This window comes from Phalaenopsis equestris, unplaced genomic scaffold, assembly GCF_001263595.1.
Source record: "Phalaenopsis equestris unplaced genomic scaffold, ASM126359v1 Scaffold216134, whole genome shotgun sequence".
NCBI classification, from domain to species: domain Eukaryota; kingdom Viridiplantae; phylum Streptophyta; class Magnoliopsida; order Asparagales; family Orchidaceae; genus Phalaenopsis; species Phalaenopsis equestris.
In genome coordinates this window covers 26,079-36,527 of record NW_018234776.1, presented here as the reverse complement: position 1 = coordinate 36,527, position 10,449 = coordinate 26,079, and the positions used below count along the sequence as shown (strand labels likewise).

Sequence of the window (10,449 nt, the reverse complement as noted above, 5' to 3'; positions counted from 1 at the left end):
GCGTCGTAGTGCCACTATCGCGGCTCCCTAGTGCCAATAGCAAACTTTGGGTCATTTTCACATAAAGTTTCAATTTTTTCGATGTAGAATCGGATTTCAAATTCTCTTGTGCAAGGAGTTGATTGTGAGTGTCTTTGTGTCTAAGTGTGTAAAGAAGCTGGAGTGTAATGTAATTTACTGGTGTGGTGTGGCTCTGTGAATTTTTTCTGTTCTCAGGTTTTTCCACATTAAAATTTGTGTTTTTGTATTTTCTTATTTTTTGTACATTTGTTCAAAGTTGTGTGTCGGATCTCTCGAATCTATTTCCATGATTTAATTCTCATCTATCATGCAACATGAGAGACAAATAGAATTACTTGTGGGGCTTGGAGAAGTAGGAAGGCTCACGTAGGCCCTAATTAAGGTGTGGTCAAGAAGTGGGAATGGGGTTTAGGGCTCGGTACTGTTTGGAAGACGGTAGGGAAGCTATTGGAGGACATGGAAGTGGTATACTTTTGAGAATGGAAGCTAAAACTGAAAGCTAATTGTTTAGGGGTTTAGATTTGAAGAATGAGATGGAGTGCTAGGAGGAAATGTATGAGATGATTAAGAATATTTTTAAGGTGACACCAAGGGTCAAAGGAAGGGGCTAAGAACCAATAAAACACAAAGGAGATAAAACATGAACTCATCAATGTCACAAGGGTTTGAATCATTTACCAAGCTTCTCCAAGGGATTTGCATAAAAAAAAACTTTAATAGTTCATTTAATAATAAACATAAAGAGTACAAAAGGGGGTTATATAAAGAATAAAAGAAAAATTAAACATAGAAGTTTGTTGGGCTTTTGAACATAACAAACAAAAGAGTGTGTTCTTAACATGCAAAAATTCAACTTGCTCATAAGTGGAGTGGACAAGCATTGAGTATGAGGGTTAGAAATTGGATTGTTTTCTCACTCTTCTTGCCTGCTTAAAATGCCAAGGGAACAACCAAACTTGCTGTAACCTTCCTGTGCAGTTTGGAATGATGGTGATGATGATGTTATGATATCTTAACACAATGCTTTGGTCCATGCTCTGATCATTGTTTGTGTTGTAGTACTATTCGTGTTACAAGATACACATTATCTACTAATGATAATGACCTTAAGATCTATATGGGTAGTTTGGTTGTCTTGAAGCTAAATAGAGGCAAAAGTTGGGAGAGAGGCTTAGGGTTTGTTTTGGGTGGCTGCAGCCTTAAAAAAATGTGGTTGTAAATCTATGGTGGAGAAAACAACTTCGTAAAAAGCTGCGGTGGATATATATATATATTTCAAAAAAATCTGACAACAACATTCTTACAGCCATGGCACTTTAACAAGTCAAGTTGAAAAAAATAGATTCCACCACAAAAATTTCTAGAAAGTAGCAATAAAATAGTTTCCCAAGCAAAGCTATGGCGGTGGTCTGAAACGCAAAGCAGGAGGAAAGCTATCCCAAACAAAACCATATAAGGATATTAGATAGATCATGTTTATATCAAATAGTCTTACCTTAGTGCCAAGTCATGTTAGTGCATCATTTGGAGTGAGAAGTTAACTACTCTGGAAGTATAAAAATTTAATGGCAGGAATACATTTTATTCTGATGGATCCATTATGATACAAAATAGTAATCCTGATGAGAACTCATGCGACTGTTTGGAATTGAAATATTTAACCAGAGTTAAATTGCTCTGTGTTTGGCCCTACGACAATTTGAACTTTTCAAAATGATCTCTAAGGGGACCCAAAAAGAAGTATTTATTAAATACAGCCAAATTTAATCTTCAAGGGAATACTTTTTAGCTGATATGAAGACAAATTTTCTTCAAAATTTAGAATTCCCTTAATATGGTATGCGATCAGTTCATTAATGTGAACCCTAAAATTATGTTTGAATTCAGTTTCTGTGGAACGGAGAACTGATACAGAAATTCGGGAGATCATATAGACCTACCATATGGTGAAACTTTGTTTCCTAAACCAATATTTTATAATCCATAAATTGACCCTCTGTCAATCCTTCTTGCATCGCACAATAAAGAGAATTAGAAGGGAGAGGAAGTCGGGTAATTCGGCAATTGATGCATTGTAGCAGCTAGCTATAATCGAGAACACATTCCAGCAGTCAAACATTATAGTAGACAAAGAGGCATTGTAGCAACCTAGAAGGGGATAGCACCCCTAGAAGGTTTTCAAAGAAATGTATGTATCAAAAGTGAAATTTAGGCATGATATAAACTTGTGGGTCCCACTTACACTTTACATGAAATAATGAATTGCCTCATCCATCCATTAGATGTCATGGATTGCCTTCCAAATTCAGGAAACCGAGTCAAGCACAGAATCAAAGCACCGATTTTAGATCCCATATCATTAGAGGGGAGGGGGGTGCGGAGGCGGGGGGGCGTGGGGCTGTCAACTGTGAGACAGCTTTATAGGTCTAATCAAAGAAACCCTCAGGATTAAGGTTATCTTCAAAAGAATAAATAGACTTTCCCAAGAACAACCGCCTCGTAGTAAAGAATAAGATGACAAAATAATTACCAGCGGATTGACTTAACTGCAAAGCTAAGGAATATGTAACAGTATTTAGTCAAAAACTACTACATATAGTCTCTCCGGCCAGAATTTAAGGTCCTGTTTAGAATCTGAAAGTGGAAATGGCATAAATCCCGAGCTTCAGTACAGCTGCAGTGCTCTAAATCAGAACATGATAAAAAACTACTACAAAACAACAAAATTTCCGGGCATTCACAATAAGTCAAAAACCATGACAAACAAAAGAGAATCGAGCAAAAAATAATGTGTAAGATTTAACCTTATCAGGTTTCCCCATCCATTTAACTATGCCGCCAACCTGTTCATATTTCTCGGCAAGTGTTCCTACAAAGATAACAGTTGCAAGCCGTAAGTGACAGACAAAGTTATCTTAAACAAAACCAGAATCATCCATTGCATAAAAATTGGAAGCATCAGAATGAAGATTTTGCCGGCATAGCTACAGCATCAGAATTACTTGGGGAAGGAAATCAATAGAATATAGTATTTATTTACCAAACTTACCAGGCATGATGCGCAAATGTCTAGCTTCAACAGTAACAAAATCCGGGTTAGCTACCACCATTGGAATTTTTCTTTTGCTACAATGCTCCAAAATTTGCTCAAGTTCTTCAATGCTCGTAGGTTGTGTATCACCAGAAGGTAGACCAAGTGCTTCAGTACCATGCGCCAGTATAAAATCTGCTTCATCTACCCGGTTCACCACTTGCAAGCCCAACCCCTACAACAAGGAATAACATGCTTAATTTCATGTAAACAAATTCTATATTTACATTAACTTTTACATGAATTAAATTTGATTTTTTTAATAAAGATAATCCGATGGCCATTATGTTTAGAAAAGGTGGATGATCAGTTTTTTAAAAGGATCCTTCATGAAGTTCTAATACAAAGCAAAGTAAGTTCATCATATCACTGTTTAATGAGAAATGTTACTGATTTAAATTTTAAGTCAACAGCATTGACAGGATGACTCTCCTTTCAAGATGCGCCCAAATTATAACAAATTTGTTCAGCGTGATTATTAAGACAAGAAAGATCATCGACATCATGAATGTATCTTTTATACATTAGATTTTCCCACAAACTGCAAAACCAATAATATATATCTATATCTATATATATATATATGAATGCGGACGAATGGCGGACGACTGCTCTGCTAAGTTTTCGAATGACGATCTCCATTGATTCTGTCGCTCGCCCTTTCTGCCTCGGTCGGCTCGCGCCCGCCTCGTCGGCGTCCTGCTGCTCGGCGTTCGTCTGCGTCTGCTCGGCGTGAGTCGGCTCGGCGTTCGTCTTCTCTCTGCTCGAAGAGTCTGCTCGGCGTCGCTCGCTCGGGTTTGCCTGATCAACGAGTCTCGAAGCTTCGCGTTTCTGTTCTGCTCATGAAGCTCACTGTTCCTGCAGTAGCAACTTTGCTGCAGCTTAACTCCGACAGCTCTCCTTGCTCTGATGGCGCCTCCTTCTTATTTGGTTGAGCCGGACAAAGTCTCCTTTGCTTTGCTCACTCCTTTGCTCACGTGGTGGATAACCCTCAGGTAGAGTCCGCAGTGAGATTCCCCTCAAGTTATAAGAAATCTCGTGAGGGTACAGATGATTGTCCTTTTATTAAAAAGGGAAACAAGAAAGGAGGAAACGATGCAACATTTTTCTCTGAAATAGAAATTTCTACCCTGACGAAAAAAATCAAGTTTGTTCTTATTGGAAAATTTCAGTGGGTACACCCTTCCTATGGAGGTTGTCAGAAAGTGTGTTGATGATCTTAAGCTAGTAGGCAAGTGGAAAGTCGGACTCAAGAATAGGAGACATGTGTTGATCCAACTAACAGTGGTTGAAGACTACACCAGAATTTTCTCCAAAAAATATCTTAATATCGAAGGCAAATCAATGAAGTTACTCAAGTGGTCTCCTAATTTCGACCCAAATCATGAAACTCGCACTGTATCGGTATGGTTTAGTTTACCTGATCTCAAGCTACATTTTTTTCACCATCAGGTTCTCTACTCTATTGGGGTCATCCTTGGGGATTCTTTGAAACTAGATCTGCCCACTTTCAACCTAACTAGACCCTCGGTGGCCAGAATACTTGTGGAAATGGATATTACTTTAGCAGATGTTACTGAAGTCTGGCTGGGCACAACCCATAATGGTTATTGGCAACAAATCGTCATGGAACACAAACCCCCATATTGTACCCACTGTATAATATTTGGTCATATCCTTGTTAAATGCCACAAATTTCATCCTAATTTGAAATCTAAGGGTCAAGTGAATAAGGATGGGTTTAAACATTTTAGTTCCACCTGAGGATGATAATACCAGACAGGAGGTGTCTGTTACACCTGATGACCCCCCCATGACACTGCTGTTACTGTTACTGCGGGTGATGCGATGCTGGCACCGACAAACTCCATACAAAACAATTCTGATGGACTATGGCCTATAAATGATAGTGTTCAGACTGATAACCAGGAAACCCTCGCAGCTCCACTTCTTCAAGAAGTAACCTGTGTAGCGGCAACTCACACTTCTCATATTGTATAACCTATTGTGGGTACTACTGTTCATTCTGGTTCAGCTCTACCCCATCAGGCGGATTTTTCGGAGGAGGAATGGCAGGGTTAAAAATTACACTTCCAGGAGGAAGAAGAAGAATGGAGATCTACTAGAGCTCAGGAGTCTTATAGATGATACTTTGGTTACTACGAGTAATGGTCAACACCTTACCAATCTGCTAGCTGGATCACTACCGAGAACTAGAGCCAGAGGCAAGACTAGATTGGGATGACACACTTTTTCAGCGCCCGGGTGATTTTTAGGCCCCGGGTGGTTTTTTGTTTCTTTTTATTTCTATATGTACCCATCTTTTAAATTTTTTCGTGTGTGTTGTATCATGTGGGTTGGGTGTTTAGGCTCACCCATACAGACAACTTATCTGTATATTTTCCTTTTTAATATAATTGCCCTAGGGTTTTTTCAATATATATATATATATATATATTATTAAAACGGAAAAGATACAGAAAGGTTATATGAGAGAGCCTAAAAGAAAACTCAACTCACACAATACAACACATAAAAAATTCAAATGAAGCAAAGATACATAAAAGTAAAAAACCAAAAAGCCACCAATGGGCGCAAAAGTGCTAGGGACGTCCCACATATATATATATATATATATATATATATAACTAAACTAAAAGAAAAACAACTAGAAGTGAGTTATGGAGAATAACAGAGATAAAAGTGAAAATGGTACACTAGAATAATCAAAATGTCTATAGCTGATCCGAAAGTTCAGCGGCCAAGGATGTTATCTTAGGAATAGCTTTTATTAAACAACATGCAAAATTAACATAGCAAAAACAGAGCAAATAGTTCAATAGAATTATGTAACACTGAATTTCTTCTAGAGAAAAATAAAAATAAATTCCAATGATTTTTAATCATTTTAGCTTTAAGCAGAACATGCTTTTGTAAGGATCAAAAAAAAAAAAGAAAAATCAACAAAAGTGAGCATACATCAAGAGATATTCCACCTCGATCACACCATGTCATGTGAACACAACATCTTCCCAATTTTGAAAACCACGGATCATCCCTCCTGTTTATGTCAAAGTAGAAGAAATCGGTGAAAATGTCAAACTTCCATTTTTTTTTCGTATCTTTTTGAAGGAATAAATCTACTGGCAAAACATAATTAATGTAGCAAGATCTTAATAATTAAAATCACTAGATTATCATTGAAGCACTGGCACTAAATTAGGAATGAGAATGGACATAAAAAATAATTTAAAATTTATAATAATGATGTAAAAGAGTAAAACATTGGAATATATCACGCAATGATCATAGATTCCTCACAAAATATAATATTGACATGCAAAATGCACTAAAATCCCCTCTCTTTATAACCAATAAATAGAGATTAAAAAAAGCCTGACCTTTGAAGGTATTGGTGTGTTAGTTCTCCACTTGTGATAGCTCCAAGAAAGAGAGAAGAATCAAAACCAAGGTCCTTCATTTTCTCAATTGTTATGGATGCTCTTCTGGAAGAATTGCTTATAATTACCATCTTTGCCCCATGATTTGCTAAATTTTCCACTATAATGATAGAATAATGTTACCGTACATCCAGATAACAAAATTTTAAATATTATAAATATACATAAATATATTCAAATATGAAATAAATGCAATACGTGTTGAAATGGCGCCGGGGTACGGTTTCTTCCCATCATGAAGAACACCAAACTGATCCAATAACCATCCCTGAAAAAAGCAATTGAAGAAAATCTAAAAATAAAACATAATATCTGATGATTACAAATAATAAGCAGAAGTCACGTATATAAATCATTCAACAATTCCTCATATGTAAGATCATTACATTTTTTGTTTCCATGTTTAGATATATGCAAATAAACCCGATAAACACATTAATATCTAAAGCAGGAACAAAAAAAATTCCTAAATATAGAAATCATAATGATCTACAAAATTAAAATCATTGAAACTGAGTGACTGTGAAACTAATGGCAGTCCATAGCGTCATTTCTAATTAGGGCTGTAAATGAACCAATGCACTCGATGAACAACTCGAACTGGGCTAGATTAAGACTTGTGCATATTCGTTCAAACTAGTAAATAAACAAGTTTGGATAATTTTTAAAAGCTCGGAGCTCAATGAACTAGAAATCAACCTAGCCGAACTTGTTTATCTATGTTCATGAACAAACTCATTTATTGTTCAACAAGTTACTTGTTAAAAACTCCATATTAAGTTTGATGATAACTTGTGTCATACGTGATATATTATTTAAATAATATTTAATTAAATATAATTTATTTAATTACAAATTTAATAGTAATATATTATTATATCAATAATACTTTAAGATTAATTATTAATTATATATTTTATTATTAACATGTAGATATTAATTATATATTTATTTTATTAAAATTTAGGTTTTAAACGTGAAAATACATAAGACTTATTTTGATATGTATGAAATGCTCCTTAAAATTAACTTGAAAACCTCACAAACCTCATTTTCCCTTTGGTCTCTCACAATTTAGAGTCTCTGTGTTTCGCCCAAAACTTAGCATCAAAGGCAACGACGAGATTGTAGCTCATAAGGATCTCTGAAAGTCTAATATCTCGTATATAACCCCTTTCCACTATTCTAATAAGTTTGACCCGATTAAGTAGTACAGTGCAATCATTGTAAACTATATATGATAAAGAATACGGATGGTCCAACAACTCAATATAAAATACATTTACAAAATTGTCCAAAAAACTAAGAAAAATGACAAGTGCATATCATTATGAAAAACCAACACCTACATTTGAATGTGGGAGTTGAGTACAAACTTAGAAGTATGATTATGCTAAAATATGAGAGATTACATCTCATATGATCATAGTTCATGAGTTACCTTTCATTTTAATGAGTTTATAATCAATAAAGTAGTAAGTGCAACAGATTTGAAAAATTATTTATAGAACTTTTATATAAAAATCTAGATACTTGTTTGAATTTTACTCGTTTATTAGCTCGTTTAAATACTTGTTCACTTCTCATAAACAAATCAAGTTCAGACATGGAAGAATTTAAGCAAATCAAGCTTGCACAATATATAAAAGCTTGACACAAGCTCAGGCCAAAAATGAAAAACTTAAAATTAGACCAAACCAAGTCTGAACCATGATATACTCAGCTCGAATCGACTCGATTACAACCCTATTTCTAAGTTAACTGTGTCAAGAAAACTCAAAAGTGGCATTTAGCCATAAAAGCTATTGTATAGAATGTAATCTTGGCGAGTCTTATACTTTTTGTAGTTCTTGCAACATTTAGCAAAAGGCACCTCAATTTGCAAAACTAATTATTGCAATAGATTGAGATAGAAAATAAATAAGCTAATGGTAGTACAATATATGCAATTCAACTAAATATAAATCATATAAACATAATATAACAAGTGTTCTTAATTATAAGCAACCTAATATTCTCCAAAAGTTTCAGCGATCACTGAGATCCTACCAACCAGAAGTAGGCATGGACGTGCCCACAACTCTCTCTTAATGACTCAGGGTTTTAATTTTGCAAAAATCTCATTGTGGATGCTACTATATTCAGGGTTTCAATAATTTTGGTATACGTTTCAATGATTTTAATTATTAAAATTACAGGTTTAAAGTTTATTAAAATTTTCAGTTTTATAAATTTTAAACTTACAATAAATTTCATAATATGAGACAATTTTATAAAGTTGTAATAACCCAATCATGAATATGTATAATTAAAAAAAGGACATTATCATCACATGACAGTCAATTGATTTTCTTCTTTACTGATATATTTGATCTGGATATGTGCAAATTTTCAAATTTTCGCCTGGACCTTGTTAAGATACTTTATCATTGTCTCGTCCCTGGCCTTAAACTCCTCGTTTATCGAATTCACTATAAGCTGCGAGTCTGATTTTATGATGAGGAACCAGACGCCCATCTCATAAGTTGGGCCAAGGCCATTAATTAGAGTTTTGTATTACGCCTGATTGTTCGTCACTTTGAATTTCACAGTCATTGAATGGTATAAGTATTCTACGACTGGACTTCTCAAGGCAAGCCTTAGTCCCACTCGGGTTCTGCTTGAGGCGCCATCCACATACAGGAGCCACTCTTGTCGGTCAGTTTGACCTTCTTCATCCTGTCCTCCAGGGAATCTGCAACCGCTTGAGCTTTAATAGAAGTTCGAGGAACATAGGTGATATCGAACTCACTCAATTTCACTCCTCACTTAAGTAGCCGGCTGGAATCTTCAGTGGATTATTTGTGATCACCTGGATGGGATGCGTCTGAAAGTAGAGTCGCAACCAACCGGCCAATACAATTAAAGCAAATGTTAGTTTCTCCATAATCGGATACCTGACCTCCGTCCCTCCAAGTAGGGGTGTAAACGAACCGAACACGAACGAACAGCGGTCGTGTTCGTGTTCGGTTCGTTTGAAATATAGTTTGTTTGAAATAGGCTCGTGTTCGAAATTGTTTGTGAATGGTCGGTTCGTGTTCGGTTCGGAAATGTTCGAATTGTTCGAATTGTTCGAATTCGAATTGTTCGAGATGTTCGAAATGTTCGAAATTTTTGAAAATTTTCAAAATTGTATATATTTTTGCATTTGTTAAATATACAACAACTTAAATATTAGTTCTCATATCTTTTAAAAATTAAAAATTAAAATGCATCAATTTATCTTTTAAAAATTAAAATGCATCTTTATAAAATATATAAGAAATAATAATTGCTTCTCAAACTAAAAAAAAAAAATAATGAACTTCAATATAATTATTCAATGTCTAATTACATCCAATACATCCAATAATTCAAAAACATTCCAATAATTCAATTACATAATAATGAATTGTATCATGCAATGTGGTACAATTTACTTCACAAGAAACTAGCCTACTTCACAAGAAACCGTCTAGGAAACCCCCAATGCCTTCTACCTAAATGATGAAGATATGACAAATTATTAATCGTTTAAATGGCAACAAATTAACAACCAGAATGAAAAACCAGCTGGGCATGATATAAACTAAAAATTAGAACACATAAAGTCTTATTAACAAGAAAAGTAAAATAAAGTCCCACTGTAGGATATTTATGCAATCGTCATACAAAAGCCAATATTTTTCAGCTGACATTGAAATTAAAAAAAAACAATTTTGAGAAAATATTATTAGTATCTGTCGATTAATCCTGCAAAGGGCGTTAGAAAATAACATAGTTTCCACTTCAGTTGTGGATGATTACAAAAACCAAAAAGAACTCATCTTTACAGCTTGCACACCGGAATTCATCCAA

The 10,449-nt window shown here is 35.0% G+C and overlaps 1 protein-coding gene across 1 annotated transcript in view; it reads right to left on the bottom strand.

Moving 5' to 3' along the window:
* Positions 1 to 10,449, bottom strand: part of LOC110037162 (acid sugar phosphatase) — a 42,421-nt gene that overhangs the window by 18,298 nt on the left and 13,674 nt on the right. Inside the window, exons 2-6 of the mRNA XM_020741741.1 lie at positions 6,772 to 6,841; positions 6,514 to 6,673; positions 6,092 to 6,173; positions 3,071 to 3,287; positions 2,826 to 2,890 (exon numbers count right to left, since the gene is read on the bottom strand). Of these exons, the coding sequence (XP_020597400.1) occupies positions 2,826 to 2,890; positions 3,071 to 3,287; positions 6,092 to 6,173; positions 6,514 to 6,673; positions 6,772 to 6,841 (594 nt within the window). The remainder of the gene's footprint in view (positions 1 to 2,825; positions 2,891 to 3,070; positions 3,288 to 6,091; positions 6,174 to 6,513; positions 6,674 to 6,771; positions 6,842 to 10,449) is intronic.